Source organism: Hemitrygon akajei, unplaced genomic scaffold (genome assembly GCF_048418815.1).
Source record: "Hemitrygon akajei unplaced genomic scaffold, sHemAka1.3 Scf000033, whole genome shotgun sequence".
Lineage (NCBI taxonomy): Eukaryota > Metazoa > Chordata > Chondrichthyes > Myliobatiformes > Dasyatidae > Hemitrygon > Hemitrygon akajei.
The window spans coordinates 5,645,192-5,664,771 of record NW_027331919.1 but is presented as its reverse complement, the minus strand read 5'-3'; the positions used below and the strand labels follow the sequence as shown (position 1 = coordinate 5,664,771).

Below are 19,580 nucleotides of genomic sequence, written 5' to 3'. Positions count from 1 at the left end.
TGACACCTCCGAGCTGCCCTTATACTTCACAAACTGCAGATAAAAACATATCATGTTATGGTCACTACCTCCTAATGGCTCCTTTACTTCAAGATCGCTTATCAAATCCTGTTCATTACACAAGACTAAATCCAGAATAGCCTTGTCCCTGGTCGGCTCTCATACAAGCTGTTCCAAGAATGCATCCCGTAGGCACTCTACAAACTCCCTATCCTGGGGTCCAGCACCAAACTGTTTCCCATCCCCCTTCCTCCCAAAAGATCATTTTTCCCCATCCCCCTTGCTCCTATAGGATAGCTCTTTTCCATCCCCCTTCGACCTGTGGGAACTCTGTTCCCCATCCCACTTCCTCCTGTGGGATATCTCTTCCCCATCCCCCTTCCTCCTGTGGGATCTCTCTTCCCCATCCACTTCCTCATGTAGGATCTCCTTTACCCATCCCCCTTCCTCCTATACGATCTCTCTTCCCCATCCCTCTTCCTCCTGTTGGATCTCCCTTCACCATCCACCTTCCTCCTGTGGGATCTCTCCTTCCCATTCCCTTTCTCCCGTAGGATCTCTCTTTTCTATCCCCCTTCGACCTGTGGGAACTCTGTGCCCCATCCCACTTCCTCCTGTGGGATCTGTCTTCCCCATCCCACTTCCTTCTGTGGAATTAATCTTCCCCATCCCACTTCTTCCTGTGGGATCTGTCTTCCCCATCCCACTTCCTTCTGTGGGATTTCTCTTCCCCATCCACCTTCCTCCTGTGTGATCTCTCCTTCCCATCCCCATTCCTCCCGTAGGATCACTCTTTCCTATCCCCCTTCCTTGAGTGGGATCTCTCTTCCCCATCCCCTTCCTCCTGTGGGATCTCTCTTCCCCATCCCCTTCCTCCTGTGGGATCTCTCTTCCCCATCCCCTTCCTCCTGTGGGATCTCTCTTCCCCATCCCCCTTCCTCCTGTAGGATCTCTCTTCCCCATCCCCCATCCTCCTGTGGGTTCTCTCTTCCCCATCCCCCTTCCTCCTGTGGGATCTCTCTTCCCCATCCCCCTTCCTCCTGTAGGATCTCTCTTCCCCATCCCCCTTCCTCCTGTGTTATCTCTCTTCCCCATCCCCCTTCCTCCTATAGGATCACTCTTTTCCATCCCCCTTCGACCTGTGGGAACTCTGTTCCCCATCCCACTTCCTCCTGTGTAATCTCTCTTCCCCATCCCCCTTCCTCCTGTGGGATCTCTCTTCCCCATCCCCCTTCCTCCTGTTGGATCTCCCTTCCCCATCCCCCTTCCTCCTGTGGGATCTCTCTTCCCCATCCCCTTCATCGTGTGGGATCTCTCCTTCCCATTCCCTTTCTCCCGTAGGATCTCTCTTTTCTATCCCCCTTCGACCTGTGGGAACTCTGTTCCCCATCCCACTTCCTCCTGTGGGATCTGTCTTCCCCATCCCACTTCCTTCTGTGGGATTAATCTACCCCAGCCCACTTCTTCCCGTGGGATCTGTCTTCCCCATCCCACTTCCTTCTGTGGGATCTCATTCCCCATCCACCTTCCTCCTGTGTGATCTCTCCTTCCCATCCCCATTCCTCCCGTAGGATCACTCTTTCCTATCCCCCTTCCTCGAGTGGGATCTCTCTTCCCCATCCCCTTCCTCCTGTGGGATCTCTCTTCCCCATCCCCTTCCTCCTGTGGGAGCTCTCTTCCCCATCCCCCTTCCTCCTATAGGATCTCACTTCCCCATCCCCCTTCCTCCTGTGGGATCTCTCTTCCCCATCCCCTTCCTCGTGTGGAATCTCCTTTACCCATCCCCCTTCCTCCCAAAAGATCATTTTTCCCCATCCCCCTTCCTCCTATAGGATAGCTCTTTTCCATCCCCCTTCGACGTGTGGGAACTCTGTTCCCCATCCCACTTCCTCCTGTGGGATCTCTCTTCCCCATCCCCTTCCTCGTGTAGGATCTCCTTTACCCATCCCCCTTCCTCCTATACGATCTCTCTTCCCCATCCCTCTTCCTCCTGTTGGATCTCCCTTCACCATCCCACTTCCTCCTGTGGGATCTGTCTTCCCCATCCCACTTCCTTCTGTGGGATTAATCTTCCCCATCCCACTTCTTCCTGTGGGATCTGTCTTCCCCATCCCACTTCCTTCTGTGGGATTTCTCTTCCCCATCCACCTTCCTCCTGTGTGATCTCTCCTTCCCATCCCCATTCCTCCCGTAGGATCACTCTTTCCTATCCCCCTTCCTTGAGTGGGATCTCTCTTCCCCATCCCCTTCCTCCTGTGGGATCTCTCTTCCCCATCCCCTTCCTCCTGTGTGATCTCTCCTTCCCATCCCCATTCCTCCCGTAGGATCACTCTTTCCTATCCCCCTTCCTTGAGTGGGATCTCTCTTCCCCATCCCCTTCCTCCTGTGGGATCTCTCTTCCCCATCCCCTTCCTCCTGTGGGATCTCTCTTCCCCATCCCCCTTCCTCCTAAAGGATCTCTCTTCCCCATCCCCCTTCCTCCTGTGGGATCTCTCTTCCCCATCCCCTCCCGCCTGTGGGATCTCTCTTCCACATCCCCCTTCCTCCTATACGATCTCTCTTCCCCATCCCCCTTCCTCCTGTGGGATCTCTCCTTCCCATTCCCCTTTCTCCCGTGGGATCTCTCTTCCCCATCCCACTTCCTCCTGTGGGATCTCTCTTCCCCATCCCCCTTCCTCCTGTGGGATCTCTCTTCCCCATCCCCCTTCCTCCTTTGGGATCTCACTTCCCCATCCCCTTCCTCGTGTAGGATCTCCTTTACCCATCCCCCTTCCTCCTATAGGATCTCTCTTCCCCATCTCTCTTCCTCCTGTGGGATCTCTCTTCCCCATCCCCTTCCTCCTGTGGGATCTCTCTTCCCCATCCCCCTTCCTCATGTGGGATGTCCTTTACCCATCCCCCTTCCTACTGTGGGGTATCTCTACACTATCCCCTTCCTCGTGTGGAATCTCTTTTACCCATCCCCCTTCCTCCCAAGCGATCATTTTTCCCCATCCCACTTCCTCCAATAGGATCTCTCTTCCCCATCCCCCTTCCTCCTGTGGGATCTCTCTTCCCAACCCCTTCCTCCTGTGGGATCTCTCTTCCCAACCACTTCATCCTGTGGGATCTCTCTTCCCAACCCCTTCCTCCTGTGGGATCTCTCTTCCCTATCCACTTCCTCCTGTGGGATCTCTCTTCCCAACCACTTCCTCCTGTGGGATCTCTCTTCCCCATCCCCCTTCCTCCTGTGGGATCTCTCTTCCCCATCCCCCTTCCTCCTATAGATAGATAGATAGATACTTTATTCATCCCCATGGGGAAATTCAACTTTTTTTACAATGTCCCATACACTTGTTGTAGCAAAACTAATTACATACAATACTTAACTCAGTGTAAAATATGATATGCATCTAAATCACTATCTCAAAAAGCATTAATAATAGCTTTTAAAAAATTCTTAAGTCCTGGCGGTTGAATTGTAAAGCCTAATGGCATTGGGGAGTATTGACCTCTTCATCCTGTCTGAGGAGCATTGCATCGATAGTAACCTGTCGCTGAAACTGCTTCTCTGTCTCTGGATGGTGCTATGTAGAGGATGTTCAGAGTCTTCCATAATTGACCGTAGCCTACTCAGCGTCCTTCGCTCAGCTACCGATGTTAAACTCTCCAGTACTTTGCCCACGACAGAGCCCGCCTTCCTTACCAGCTTATTAAGACGTGAGGCATCCCTCTTCTTAATGCTTCCTCCCCAACACGCCACCACAAAGAAGAGGGCGCTCTCCACAACTGACCTATAGAACATCTTCAGCATCTCACTACAGACATTGAATGACGCCAACCTTCTAAGGAAGTACAGTCGACTCTGTGCCTTCCTGCACAAGGCATCTGCACAAGGATCTCTCTTCCCCATTGCTCTTCCTCCTGTTGGATCTCCCTTCACCATCCGCCTTCCTCCTGTGGGATCTCTCCTTCCCATTCCCTTTCTCCCGTAGGATCTCTCTTTTCTATCCCCCTTCAACCTGTGGGAACTCTGTTCCCCATCCCACTTCCTCCTGTGGGATCTGTCTTCCCTATCCCACTTCCTTCTGTGGGATTTCTCTTCCCCATCCCACTTCTTCCTGTGGCATCTCTCTTCCCCATCCGCTTCCCCATGTAGAATTCTCTTCCCGATCTTCTTCCTCCCCTTCGATCTCCCTTCCTGATTCAGCTTCCTACTGCGGGATTTCTCTACTATATCCACTTCCTCCTCTGGGATCTCTCTTCCCCATCCCTCTTCCTCCTGTGGGATCTCTCTTCCCCATCCCCTTCCTCCTGTGGGATCTCTCTTCCCCATCCCCCTTCCTCATGTGGGATGACCTTTACCCATCCCCCTTCCTCGTGTGGGATATCTCTACCCAGTCTCTCTAACCTCTCTGCGTAAGACAGTCCAGACATCCCAGGAATCAACCTCGTGAATCTACGCTGCACATCCTCTACAGCCAGGATGTCATTCCTTAACCCTGGAGACCAAAACTGTACACAATACTCCAGGTGTGGTCTCACCAGGGATCTGTACAAATGCAAGAAGATTTCCTTGCTCCTGTACTCAATTTCCTTTGTAATAAAGGCCAACATTCCATTAGCCTTCTTCACTGCCTGCTGTACTTGCTCATTCAATTTCAGTGACTGATGAACAAGGACTCCTAGATCTCTTTGTATTTCTCCCTTACCTAACACTACACCGTTCAGATAATTATCTGCCTTCCTGTTCTTACTCCCAAAGTGGATAACCTCACACTTATTCACATTAAACGACATCTGCCAAGTATCTGCCCACTCACCCAGCCTATCCTAGTCATCCTGAATTCTCCTAACATCCTCATCACATGTCACACTGCCACCCAGCTTAGTATCATCAGCAAATTTGCTGATGTTATTCTCAATGCCTTCATCTAAATCGTTGATGTAAATTGTAACCAGCTGTGGTCCCAATACCGAGCCCTGTGGTACCCCACTAGTCACTACCTGCCATTCCGAGAAACACCCATTCACCGCTACCCTTTGCTTTCTATCTGCCAAAAAGTTTTCTATCCATGTCAGTGTCTTCCCCCCGATGCCCTGAGCTTTGATTTTACCCACCAATCTCCTATGTGGGACCTTATCAAATGCCTTCTGAAAATCGAGGTACACTACATCCACTGGATCTCACCCGTCTAACTTCCTGGTTACATCCCCGAAAAACTCCAAAAGATTAGTCAAGCATGATTTACCCTTGGTAAATCCATGCTGGTCAGCCCAATCCTATCACTGCTACCTAGATATGCCACCATTTCATTCTTAATAATGGACTCTAGCATCTTCCCCACCACCGATGTCAGGCTAACAAGTCGATAGTTCTCTGTTTTCTCCCTCCCTCCTTTCTTAAAAAATGGGATAACATTAGCCATTCTCCAATCCTCAGGAACTGATCCTGAATCTAAGGAACATTAGAAAATGATTAACAATGCATCCGCAATTTCCAGGGCCACCTCCTTTAGTACCCTAGGATGCAGACCATCTGGACCTGGGGATTTGTCAGCCTTCAGTCCCATCAGTCTACTCATCACCGTTTTCTTCCTAATGTCAATCTGTTTCATTTCCTCTGTTACCCTATGTCCTTGGCCCATCCATACATCTGGGAGATTGCTTGTGTCTTCCCTAGTGAAGACAGATCTAAAGTACTCATTAAATTCTTCTGCCATTTCTCTGTTTCACATAACAATTTCACCCAATTCATTCTTCAAGGGCCCAACATTGTTCTTAACTATCTTCTTTCTCTTCACATATGTAAAAAAGCTTTTGCTATCTTCCTTTATATTCCTGGCTAGCTTGCATTCATACCTCATTTTTTCTCCCCGTATTGCCTTTTTAGTTAAGTTCTGTTGTTCCTTAAAAACTGCCCAATCATCTGTCCTCCCACTCACCTTAGCTCTGTCATACTTAATTTTTTTTAATGCTATGCAATCTCTGACTTCCTTTGTCAACCACTGTGGCCCCTTTCCCCCCTTTGAATCCTTCCTTCTCTGGGGATGAACTGATTTTGCACCTTGTGCATTATTCCCAAGAATACCTGCCATTGCTGTTCCGCTGTCTTTTCTGCTAGGCTATCCGTCCAGTCAACTTTGGTCAGCTCCTCCCTCATGGCTCCATAGTTTCCCCTGTTCATCTGCAACACTGACACCTCCGAGCTGCCCTTATACTTCACAAACTGCAGATAAAAACATATCATGTTATGGTCACTACCTCCTAATGGCTCCTTTACTTCAAGATCGCTTATCAAATCCTGTTCATTACACAAGACTAAATCCAGAATAGCCTTGACCCTGGTCGGCTCTCATACAAGCTGTTCCAAGAATGCATCCCGTAGGCACTCTACAAACTCCCTATCCTGGGGTCCAGCACCAAACTGTTTCCCATCCCCCTTCCTCCCAAAAGATCATTTTTCCCCATCCCCCTTGCTCCTATAGGATAGCTCTTTTCCATCCCCCTTCGACCTGTGGGAACTCTGTTCCCCATCCCACTTCCTCCTGTGGGATCTCTCTTCCCCATCCCCCTTCCTCCTGTGGGATCTCTCTTCCCCATCCACTTCCTCATGTAGGATCTCCTTTACCCATCCCCCTTCCTCCTATACGATCTCTCTTCCCCATCCCTCTTCCTCCTGTTGGATCTCCCTTCACCATCCACCTTCCTCCTGTGGGATCTCTCCTTCCCATTCCCTTTCTCCCGTAGGATCTCTCTTTTCTATCCCCCTTCGACCTGTGGGAACTCTGTGCCCCATCCCACTTCCTCCTGTGGGATCTGTCTTCCCCATCCCACTTCCTTCTGTAGAATTAATCTTCCCCATCCCACTTCTTCCTGTGGGATCTGTCTTCCCCAACCCACTTCCTTCTGTGGGATTTCTCTTCCCCATCCACCTTCCTCCTGTGTGATCTCTCCTTCCCATCCCCATTCCTCCCGTAGGATCACTCTTTCCTATCCCCCTTCCTTGAGTGGGATCTCTCTTCCCCATCCCCTTCCTCCTGTGGGATCTCTCTTCCCCATCCCCTTCCTCCTGTGGGATCTCTCTTCCCCATCCCCTTCCTCCTGTGGGATCTCTCTTCCCCATCCCCCTTCCTCCTGTAGGATCTCTCTTCCCCATCCCCCATCCTCCTGTGGGTTCTCTCTTCCCCATCCCCCTTCCTCCTGTGGGATCTCTCTTCCCCATCCCCCTTCCTCCTGTAGGATCTCTCTTCCCCATCCCCCTTCCTCCTGTGTTATCTCTCTTCCCCATCCCCCTTCCTCCTATAGGATCACTCTTTTCCATCCCCCTTCGATCTGTGGGAACTCTGTTCCCCATCCCACTTCCTCCTGTGGGATCTCTCTTCCCCATCCCCCTTCCTCCTGTGGGATCTCTCTTCCCCATCCCCCTTCCTCCTGTTGGATCTCCCTTCCCCATCCCCCTTCCTCCTGTGGGATCTCTCTTCCCCATCCCCTTCATCGTGTGGGATCTCTCCTTCCCATTCCCTTTCTCCCGTAGGATCTCTCTTTTCTATCCCCCTTCGACCTGTGGGAACTCTGTTCCCCATCCCACTTCCTCCTGTGGGATCTGTCTTCCCCATCCCACTTCCTTCTGTGGGATTAATCTACCCCAGCCCACTTCTTCCCGTGGGATCTGTCTTCCCCATCCCACTTCCTTCTGTGGGATCTCATTCCCCATCCACCTTCCTCCTGTGTGATCTCTCCTTCCCATCCCCATTCCTCCCGTAGGATCACTCTTTCCTATCCCCCTTCCTCGAGTGGGATCTCTCTTCCCCATCCCCTTCCTCCTGTGGGATCTCTCTTCCCCATCCCCTTCCTCCTGTGGGATCTCTCTTCCCCATCCCCCTTCCTCCTATAGGATCTCACTTCCCCATCCCCCTTCCTCCTGTGGGATCTCTCTTCCCCATCCCCTTCCTCGTGTGGAATCTCCTTTACCCATCCCCCTTCCTCCCAAAAGATCATTTTTCCCCATCCCCCTTCCTCCTATAGGATAGCTCTTTTCCATCCCCCTTCGACGTGTGGGAACTCTGTTCCCCATCCCACTTCCTCCCGTGGGATCTCTCTTCCCCATCCCCCTTCCTCCTGTGGGATCTCTCTTCCCCATCCCCTTCCTCGTGTAGGATCTCCTTTACCCATCCCCCTTCCTCCTATACGATCTCTCTTCCCCATCCCTCTTCCTCCTGTTGGATCTCCCTTCACCATCCCACTTCCTCCTGTGGGTTCTGTCTTCCCCATCCCACTTCCTTCTGTGGGATTAATCTTCCCCATCCCACTTCTTCCTGTGGGATCTGTCTTCCCCATCCCACTTCCTTCTGTGGGATTTCTCTTCCCCATCCACCTTCCTCCTGTGTGATCTCTCCTTCCCATCCCCATTCCTCCCGTAGGATCACTCTTTCCTATCCCCCTTCCTTGAGTGGGATCTCTCTTCCCCATCCCCTTCCTCCTGTGGGATCTCTCTTCCCCATCCCCTTCCTCCTGTGTGATCTCTCCTTCCCATCCCCATTCCTCCCGTAGGATCACTCTTTCCTATCCCCCTTCCTTGAGTGGGATCTCTCTTCCCCATCCCCTTCCTCCTGTGGGATCTCTCTTCCCCATCCCCTTCCTCCTGTGGGATCTCTCTTCCCCATCCCCCTTCCTCCTAAAGGATCTCTCTTCCCCATCCCCCTTCCTCCTGTGGGATCTCTCTTCCCCATCCCCTCCCGCCTGTGGGATGTCTCTTCCACATCCCCCTTCCTCCTATACGATCTCTCTTCCCCATCCCCCTTCCTCCTGTGGGATCTCTCCTTCCCATTCCCCTTTATCCCGTGGGATCTCTCTTCCCCATCCCACTTCCTCCTGTGGGATCTCTCTTCCCCATCCCCCTTCCTCCTGTGGGATCTCTCTTCCCCATCCCCCTTCCTCCTTTGGGATCTCACTTCCCCATCCCCTTCCTCGTGTAGGATCTCCTTTACCCATTCCCCTTCCTCCTATAGGATCTCTCTTCCCCATCCCTCTTCCTCCTGTTGGATCTCCTTTCACCATCCGCCTAACTCCTGTGGGATCTCTCCTTCCCATTCCCTTTCTCCCGTAGGATCCCTCTTTTCTATCCCCCTTCGACCTGTGGGAACTCTGTTCCCCATCCCACTTCCTCCTGTGGGATCTGTCTTCCCTATCCCACTTCCTTCTGTGGGATTTCTCTTCCCCATCCCACTTCTTCCTGTGGCATCTCTCTTCCCCATCCGCTTCCCCATGTAGAATTCTTTTCCTGATCTTCTTCCTCCCCTTCGATCTCCCTTCCTGATTCAGCTTCCTACTGCGCCATTTCTCTACTATATCCACTTCCTCCTCTGGGATCTCTCTTCCCCATCCCTCTTCCTCCTGTGGGATCTCTCTTCCCCATCCCCTTCCTCCTGTGGGATCTCTCTTCCCCATCCCCCTTCCTCATGTGGGATGTCCTTTACCCATCCCCCTTCCTACTGTGGGGTATCTCTACACTATCCCCTTCCTCGTGTGGAATCTCTTTTACCCATCCCCCTTCCTCCCAAGCGATCATTTTTCCCCATCCCACTTCCTCCAATAGGATCTCTCTTCCCCATCCCCCTTCCTCCTGTGGGATCTCTCTTCCCAACCCCTTCCTCCTGTGGGATCTCTCTTCCCAACCACTTCATCCTGTGGGATCTCTCTTCCCAACCCCTTCCTCCTGTGGGATCTCTCTTCCCTATCCACTTCCTCCTGTGGGATCTCTCTTCCCAACCACTTCCTCCTGTGGGATCTCTCTTCCCCATCCCCCTTCATCCTGTGGGATCTCTCTTCCCCATCCCCCTTCCTCCTATAGATAGATAGATAGATACTTTATTCATCCCCATGGGGAAATTCAACTTTTTTTACAATGTCCCATACACTTGTTGTAGCAAAACTAATTACATACAATACTTAACTCAGTGTAAAATATGATATGCATCTAAATCACTATCTCAAAAAGCATTAATAATAGCTTTTAAAAAATTCTTAAGTCCTGGCGGTTGAATTGTAAAGCCTAATGGCATTGGGGAGTATTGACCTCTTCATCCTGTCTGAGGAGCATTGCATCGATAGTAACCTGTCGCTGAAACTGCTTCTCTGTCTCTGGATGGTGCTATGTAGAGGATGTTCAGAGTCTTCCATAATTGACCGTAGCCTACTCAGCGTCCTTCGCTCAGCTACCGATGTTAAACTCTCCAGTACTTTGCCCACGACAGAGCCCGCCTTCCTTACCAGCTTATTAAGACGTGAGGCATCCCTCTTCTTAATGCTTCCTCCCCAACACGCCACCACAAAGAAGAGGGCGCTCTCCACAACTGACCTATAGAACATCTTCAGCATCTCACTACAGACATTGAATGACGCCAACCTTCTAAGGAAGTACAGTCGACTCTGTGCCTTCCTGCACAAGGCATCTGCACAAGGATCTCTCTTCCCCATTGCTCTTCCTCCTGTTGGATCTCCCTTCACCATCCGCCTTCCTCCTGTGGGATCTCTCCTTCCCATTCCCTTTCTCCCGTAGGATCTCTCTTTTCTATCCCCCTTCAACCTGTGGGAACTCTGTTCCCCATCCCACTTCCTCCTGTGGGATCTGTCTTCCCTATCCCACTTCCTACTGTGGGATTTCTCTTCCCCATCCCACTTCTTCCTGTGGCATCTCTCTTCCCCATCCGCTTCCCCATGTAGAATTCTCTTCCCGATCTTCTTCCTCCCCTTCGATCTCCCTTCCTGATTCAGCTTCCTACTGCGGGATTTCTCTACTATATCCACTTCCTCCTCTGGGATCTCTCTTCCCCATCCCTCTTCCTCCTGTGGGATCTCTCTTCCCCATCCCCTTCCTCCTGTGGGATCTCTCTTCCCCATCCCCCTTCCTCATGTGGGATGACCTTTACCCATCCCCCTTCCTCGTGTGGGATATCTCTACCCAGTCTCTCTAACCTCTCTGCGTAAGACAGTCCAGACATCCCAGGAATCAACCTCGTGAATCTACGCTGCACATCCTCTACAGCCAGGATGTCATTCCTTAACCCTGGAGACCAAAACTGTACACAATACTCCAGGTGTGGTCTCACCAGGGATCTGTACAAATGCAAGAAGATTTCCTTGCTCCTGTACTCAATTTCCTTTGTAATAAAGGCCAACATTCCATTAGCCTTCTTCACTGCCTGCTGTACTTGCTCATTCAATTTCAGTGACTGATGAACAAGGACTCCTAGATCTCTTTGTATTTCTCCCTTACCTAACACTACACCGTTCAGATAATTATCTGCCTTCCTGTTCTTACTCCCAAAGTGGATAACCTCACACTTATTCACATTAAACGACATCTGCCAAGTATCTGCCCACTCACCCAGCCTATCCTAGTCATCCTGAATTCTCCTAACATCCTCATCACATGTCACACTGCCACCCAGCTTAGTACCATCAGCAAATTTGCTGATGTTATTCTCAATGCCTTCATCTAAATCGTTGATGTAAATTGTAAACAGCTGTGGTCCCAATACCGAGCCCTGTGGTACCCCACTAGTCACTACCTGCCATTCCGAGAAACACCCATTCACCGCTACCCTTTGCTTTCTATCTGCCAAAAAGTTTTCTATCCATGTCAGTGTCTTCCCCCCGATGCCCTGAGCTTTGATTTTACCCACCAATCTCCTATGTGGGACCTTATCAAATGCCTTCTGAAAATCGAGGTACACTACATCCACTGGATCTCACCCGTCTAACTTCCTGGTTACATCCTCGAAAAACTCCAAAAGATTAGTCAAGCATGATTTACCCTTGGTAAATCCATGCTGGTCAGCCCAATCCTATCACTGCTACCTAGATATGCCACCATTTCATTCTTAATAATGGACTCTAGCATCTTCCCCACCACCGATGTCAGGCTAACAAGTCGATAGTTCTCTGTTTTCTCCCTCCCTCCTTTCTTAAAAAATGGGATAACATTAGCCATTCTCCAATCCTCAGGAACTGATCCTGAATCTAAGGAACATTAGAAAATGATTAACAATGCATCCGCAATTTCCAGGGCCACCTCCTTTAGTACCCTAGGATGCAGACCATCTGGACCTGGGGATTTGTCAGCCTTCAGTCCCATCAGTCTACTCATCACCGTTTTCTTCCTAATGTCAATCTGTTTCATTTCCTCTGTTACCCTATGTCCTTGGCCCATCCATACATCTGGGAGATTGCTTGTGTCTTCCCTAGTGAAGACAGATCTAAAGTACTCATTAAATTCTTCTGCCATTTCTCTGTTTCACATAACAATTTCACCCAATTCATTCTTCAAGGGCCCAACATTGTTCTTAACTATCTTCTTTCTCTTCACATATGTAAAAAAGCTTTTGCTATCTTCCTTTATATTCCTGGCTAGCTTGCGTTCGTACCTCATTTTTTCTCCCCGTATTGCCTTTTTAGTTAAGTTCTGTTGTTCCTTAAAAACTGCCCAATCATCTGTCCTCCCACTCACCTTAGCTCTGTCATACTTAATTTTTTTTAATGCTATGCAATCTCTGACTTCCTTTGTCAACCACTGTGGCCCCTTTCCCCCCTTTGAATCCTTCCTTCTCTGGGGATGAACTGATTTTGCACCTTGTGCATTATTCCCAAGAATACCTGCCATTGCTGTTCCGCTGTCTTTTCTGCTAGGCTATCCGTCCAGTCAACTTTGGTCAGCTCCTCCCTCATGGCTCCATAGTTTCCCCTGTTCATCTGCAACACTGACACCTCCGAGCTGCCCTTATACTTCACAAACTGCAGATAAAAACATATCATGTTATGGTCACTACCTCCTAATGGCTCCTTTACTTCAAGATCGCTTATCAAATCCTGTTCATTACACAAGACTAAATCCAGAATAGCCTTGTCCCTGGTCGGCTCTCATACAAGCTGTTCCAAGAATGCATCCCGTAGGCACTCTACAAACTCCCTATCCTGGGGTCCAGCACCAAACTGTTTCCCATCCCCCTTCCTCCCAAAAGATCATTTTTCCCCATCCCCCTTGCTCCTATAGGATAGCTCTTTTCCATCCCCCTTCGACCTGTGGGAACTCTGTTCCCCATCCCACTTCCTCCTGTGGGATCTCTCTTCCCCATCCCCCTTCCTCCTGTGGGATCTCTCTTCCCCATCCCCTTCCTCATGTAGGATCTCCTTTACCCATCCCCCTTCCTCCTATACGATCTCTCTTCCCCATCCCTCTTCCTCCTGTTGGATCTCCCTTCACCATCCACCTTCCTCCTGTGGGATCTCTCCTTCCCATTCCCTTTCTCCCGTAGGATCTCTCTTTTCTATCCCCCTTCGACCTGTGGGAACTCTGTGCCCCATCCCACTTCCTCCTGTGGGATCTGTCTTCCCCATCCCACTTCCTTCTGTGGAATTAATCTTCCCCATCCCACTTCTTCCTGTGGGATCTGTCTTCCCCATCCCACTTCCTTCTGTGGGATTTCTCTTCCCCATCCACCTTCCTCCTGTGTGATCTCTCCTTCCCATCCCCATTCCTCCCGTAGGATCACTCTTTCCTATCCCCCTTCCTTGAGTGGGATCTCTCTTCCCCATCCCCTTCCTCCTGTGGGATCTCTCTTCCCCATCCCCTTCCTCCTGTGGGATCTCTCTTCCCCATCCCCTTCCTCCTGTGGGATCTCTCTTCCCCATCCCCCTTCCTCCTGTAGCATCTCTCTTCCCCATCCCCCATCCTCCTGTGAGTTCTCTCTTCCCCATCCCCCTTCCTCCTGTGGGATCTCTCTTCCCCATCCCCCTTCCTCCTGTAGGATCTCTCTTCCCCATCCCCCTTCCTCCTGTGTTATCTCTCTTCCCCATCCCCCTTCCTCCTATAGGATCACTCTTTTCCATCCCCCTTCGACCTGTGGGAACTCTGTTCCCCATCCCACTTCCTCCTGTGGGATCTCTCTTCCCCATCCCCCTTCCTCCTGTGGGATCTCTCTTCCCCATCCCCCTTCCTCCTGTTGGATCTCCCTTCCCCATCCCCCTTCCTCCTGTGGGATCTCTCTTCCCCATCCCCTTCATCGTGTGGGATCTCTCCTTCCCATTCCCTTTCTCCCGTAGGATCTCTCTTTTCTATCCCCCTTCGACCTGTGGGAACTCTGTTCCCCATCTCACTTCCTCCTGTGGGATCTGTCTTCCCCATCCCACTTCCTTCTGTGGGATTAATCTACCCCAGCCCACTTCTTCCCGTGGGATCTGTCTTCCCCATCCCACTTCCTTCTGTGGGATCTCATTCCCCATCCACCTTCCTCCTGTGTGATCTCTCCTTCCCATCCCCATTCCTCCCGTAGGATCACTCTTTCCTATCCCCCTTCCTCGAGTGGGATCTCTCTTCCCCATCCCCTTCCTCCTGTGGGATCTCTCTTCCCCATCCCCTTCCTCCTGTGGGATCTCTCTTCCCCATCCCCCTTCCTCCTATAGGATCTCACTTCCCCATCCCCCTTCCTCCTGTGGGATCTCTCTTCCCCATCCCCTTCCTCGTGTGCAATCTCCTTTACCCATCCCCCTTCCTCCCAAAAGATCATTTTTCCCCATCCCCCTTCCTCCTATAGGATAGCTCTTTTCCATCCCCCTTCGACGTGTGGGAACTCTGTTCCCCATCCCACTTCCTCCTGTGGGATCTCTCTTCCCCATCCCCCTTCCTCCTGTGGGATCTCTCTTCCCCATCCCCTTCCTCGTGTAGGATCTCCTTTACCCATCCCCCTTCCTCCTATACGATCTCTCTTCCCCATCCCTCTTCCTCCTGTTGGATCTCCCTTCACCATCCCACTTCCTCCTGTGGGATCTCTCTTCCCCATCCCGCTTCCTCCTGTAGGATCTCTCTTCCCCATCCCCCTTCCTCCTGTGTTATCTCTCTTCCCCATCCCCCTTCCTCCTATAGGATCACTCTTTTCCATCCCCCTTCGACCTGTGGGAACTCTGTTCCCCATCCCACTTCCTCCTGTGGGATCTCTCTTCCCCATCCCCCTTCCTCCTGTTGGATCTCCCTTCCCCATCCCCCTTCCTCCTGAGGGATCTCTGTTCCCCATCCCCCCTCCTTCTATGGGATCTCTCTTCCTCATCCCCTTCCTCCTGTGGGATATCTCTTCCCCATCCCTCTCCTTTTGTGGGATCTCTCTTTCCCATCCCCCTACCTCCTGTGGGATCTCTCTTCCCCATCCCCCTTCCTCCTGTGGTATCTCTTTTTCCCATCACCCTACCTCCTGTTGGATCTCTCTTCCTGATCCTGCTTCCTATTGTGGGATCTCTCTTCCCCATCCAATTCCTCCTGCTGGAAATTTCTTCCCCATCACCTTTCTCCTGGGGATCTCTCTTCCCCATCCCCCTTCCTCCAGAGAGATCACTGTTCCCCAACGTCCTTCCTCCTGTGGGATATCTCTTCCCCATCCGCCTTCCTCCTGTGGGATCTCTCTTCCACATCCCCTTCCTCCTGTGGGATCTCCCTGCCCCATCCGACTTCCCCCTGTGGGGTCTCTCCGTCCCATTGCCCTTCCTCCCGTAGGATCTCTTTCCTATCCACCTCCCTCCTGTAGGATGTTTCTTCCCCATTCTCCTTCCTCCTGTGGGATCTCTCTTCCCCATCCCCTTCCTCCTGTGGGATCTCTCTTCCCCATCCACCTCTTCTTGTGGGATCTCTCTACCCCATCGCCCTTCCTCATGTGGGATCTCTCTTCCCCAACCCCCTTCCTCCTGAGGGATCTCTTTTTCCTCATCCCCCTTCCTCCTGTGGCATCTCTCTTCCCCATCATCCTGTGGGATCTCTCTTCCCTATCCCCCTTTCCTCCGGAGGGATCTCCTTTTCCCATCACCCTACCTCCTGTTGGATCTCTCTTCCTGATTCTGCTTCCTATTGTGGGATCTCTCTTCCCCATCCAATTCCTCCTGCTGGAAATTTCTTCCCCATCCCCTTCCTCCAGAGAGATCACTGTTCCCCAACGTCCTACCTCCTGTGGGATATCTCTTCCCCATCCGCCTTCCTCCTGTGGGATCTCTCTTCCACATCCCCTTCCCCCTGTGGGATCTCTGTTTCCCAACCCCCTTCCTCTGTGGGATCTCCCTGCCCCATCTGACTTCCCCCTGTGGGGTCTCTCCGTCCCATTGCCCGTCCTCCCGTAGGATCTCTTTCCTATCCCCCTCCCTCCTGTAGGATGTTTTTTTCCCCATTCTCCTTCCTCCTGTCGGATCTCTCTTCCCCATCCCCCTTCTGCCTGTCAGATCTCTCTTCCACATCCCCCTCCTCTTGAGGGATCTCTCTTCCCCAACACCCTTCCTCCTGTGGGATCTCTCTTCCCCATCTCCTTCTTCCTGTGGGATCTCTCTTCCCCATCCCCTTTCCACCTGTGGGATCTCTCTTCCCCATCCCCCTTCCTCCTGTGGCATCTCTCTTCCCCATCATCCTTCATCCTGTGGGATCTCTCTTCCCCATCATCCTTCATCCTGTGGGATCTCTCTTCCCTATACCCCTTTCCTCCTGTGGGATCTCTCTTCCCTATCCCCCTTTCCTCCGGAGGGATCTCTTTTCCCCCATCCATTTCCACCTGTGGGATCTCTCTTCCACATCCCCCTTCCTACTGTGGGATCTCTCTTCCCCATCACCTTTCCACCTGTGGGATCTCTCTACCCCATCCCTCTTCCTCCTGTGGGATCTCACTTACCCATCCCCCTTCCTCCTGTGGGATCTCTCTTCCCCACCCCCCTTCCTCCTGTGGGATCTATCTTCCCCATCCCCCTTCCTCCAGTGGCATCTCTCTTCCCCAGCCCCCTTCCTCCTGTGGGATCTCTCTTCCCCATCCCCCTACCACCTGTTGGATCTCTCTTCCTGATTCTGCTTCCTACTGTGGGATCACTCTTCCCCATCCACTTCCTCCTGCTGGAAATTTCTTCCCCATCCCCCTTTCTCCTGAGGGATCTCTCATTGCCTTCCCCTTCTCCTGTGGGATCTCTCCTGCTGATTCCGTTTCCGACTGTGGGATCTTTTTTTCCCAATCTCTTTCACCCTGTGGGATCTCTTCCCCATCCCTGTCCTCCTGTTGGATCTCTCTTCCCCACCTCCTTCCTCCTATGGGACCTCTTCCCCATCCCCTTCTTCCTGTGAGATCTCCCTTCCCCATCCACCTTCCTCCTGTGGGATCTCTCCTTCCCCATCCCACTTCTTCCTGCCGGATCTCATTTCCTCATCCCCTCCCTCCTGTGTGATATCTCTTCCCCATCCCTTTCTTCCTGTAGATCTCTTTTCCCAATCTCCTTTCTCCTGTGGGATCTCTTTTCCTGATTCAGCTTCCTACTGTCTTCCCCATCCACTTCCTCCTCTGGGATATCTCTTTCCCATCCTCTTCCTCCTGTGGGATCTCTCATCCCCATCCCCCTTTCTCCTGTGGGATCTCTCTTCCCCGTCCCCCGGTGGGATCTCTCCTTCCCCATCCCCCCATAACTGTGGTATCTCTTTTCCCCATCCCACTTCCTCCTGTGGGATCTCGTTTCCCCATCCCTTTCCTCTTGTGTCTTTCCATCCGTTCCCTCAGGTGGGGTCTCTTCCTCCATTTCCCATCGACATTTCCCGATTCACAAAGCTTCCTCACTGTGGGGCTATATCACCCCCATCCCTGCCCCTTCTGACACTCTGTGGTCAGTAACACTTTTCTAGCCAACGGAGAACGAGACAGAAAATGTGGAGTTCACAGGGTCACAGCAACAGACTAAATGACTGACATTGGGTGAATACCCTGGAGCTGGGCAGTGAGGGACATTGACAGTGATGGGAACTCCGATCAGTGATTTACGGAAGGGTTTAATGTTTCCTGAAATATCCGCTTGAGAGAATTACCCTCAGTCCCACGGTTTGTATCACTTTGTTCATCAATTTGTCTGTTTGTGTTTAGACTCGGGGAGAATGACCTGGGAGATTCAGGAGTGAAACTGGTGTTGTCGGCTCTGAGGAACCCGGAATGTAAAATACAGAAACTGTGGTAAGTACCGGACTGTGGCAGATTGTGTTTACAGTCACTGGGTGTCTGACACTGAACATTAATGTAATCAGTAATTGTGTTACTGATAAACACTGGGGATTTGTACCTTCTCCTGTCTCTCTGTGTCCTTCACCCTCACTCTCTCTCATCTCTAGGCTGGGGGATGTCGGTCTCACAGATTCTGGGGCCGAGGATCTCGTCTCCGCTCTCGGTACAAAACCATCACTGACGGAGCTGGACCTGAGTGTTAACAAACTGGGAGATTCAGGAGTGAAACTGGTGTCTGCAGCTCTGGGGAACCCGGAGTGTAAAATACAGAGACTGCGGTAAGTACCAGACTGTGGGAGATTGTGTTTACAGTCACTGGGTGTCTGACACTGAACATTAATGTGATCAGTAATTGTGTTACTGATAAACACTGGGGATTTGTACCGTCTCCTGTCTCTCTGTGTCCTTCACCCTCACTCTCTCTCATCTCCAGGCTGATGGATGTCGGTCTCACAGATTCTGGTGCCGAGGATCTCGTCTCCGCTCTCAGTACAAAACCATCACTGACGGGGCTGAACCTGAGTGGAAACTCTCTGACAGACGGATCTCTCCCCGGTCTCCGCCGACTCATACTGACCCTCCCGAGTCTGAAGGAGATCCGGTGAGTGTTTGTGTTAATGTTCAATGTGATAAAATGTCAGCGGATCCGCGGGTTTTCTGGTGATATTTGTCTGTGAGTGTTGTTCAAACATTAACCCCGGTCCCCTGTTACTGACACTGTTGTGTAATCTGTTTATTCCATCTTCATTCTCCCGTCTGTTTCAGGCTGGACGGGAATCGGTTCAGTGAGACCGGGGAGAAGGAACTGAGATCTCTGCGGGAAGTCAGACCCGGACTGAGAGTGTGGATCCTGTGAACATCTGAATGTGTGAACATCCCCGCCCGCCGGATGGAGCCGATTCCCTGCCCTCCCCTTTAACTACCCCTCCCCTTTAACTGCCCCTCCTCTTTAACTCCCCCTCCCCTATAACTCCCCATTCCCCTATAACTACCCCTCCCCTATAACTACCCCTCCCCTTTAACTCCCCCCACCCCTTTAACTACCCCTCCTCTTTAACTCCCCATCCCCTTTAACTACCCCTCCCCTTTAACTACCCCTCCCCTCTAACTCCCCCTCCACTTTAACTCCCCCTCCCCTCTAACTCCCCCTCCCCTTTAACTCCCCCTCCCCTTTAACTCCCCCTCCCCTTTAACTCACCCCTCCCCTTTAACTCCCGCCCTTACCTTTAACGGCCGCGCGCCGGGGCTGATTCCCAGCGGTTTTAACGGAACTGGCTCCGGTCTCGAGCTCGGTGATATCGGAAGCGCTCCCGCGGTGACGCATTTCCGCCCGTTGTCCGGCGGCGCCACTTCCGCCGGATGTGCGTCTACGAGACTCTCCCGCGTGACCCCCCCCCCCCGGGGAATTACCCGGACAGGAGGAGCCCGGGGGGGGGCCAGGGCTCAGTCTGGGACACCGGTGTCCCGGTGGGGTCCGGGGCTCAGTCTGGGACACCGGTGTCCCCGGGGGGGGGGCGGGGCTCAGTCTGGGACACCGGTGTCCCG

The 19,580-nt window shown here is 51.9% G+C and overlaps 1 protein-coding gene across 1 annotated transcript in view; it reads left to right on the top strand.

Moving 5' to 3' along the window:
* Positions 1 to 18,993, top strand: part of LOC140719950 (NACHT, LRR and PYD domains-containing protein 3-like) — a 74,550-nt gene extending 55,557 nt beyond the window's left edge. The window contains exons 11-14 of the mRNA XM_073034862.1: positions 17,901 to 17,987; positions 18,143 to 18,313; positions 18,469 to 18,636; positions 18,801 to 18,993. Of these exons, the coding sequence (XP_072890963.1) occupies positions 17,901 to 17,987; positions 18,143 to 18,313; positions 18,469 to 18,636; positions 18,801 to 18,891 (517 nt within the window). The 3' untranslated portion in view covers positions 18,892 to 18,993. The remainder of the gene's footprint in view (positions 1 to 17,900; positions 17,988 to 18,142; positions 18,314 to 18,468; positions 18,637 to 18,800) is intronic.
* Positions 18,994 to 19,580: the final 587 nt, after the last annotated feature.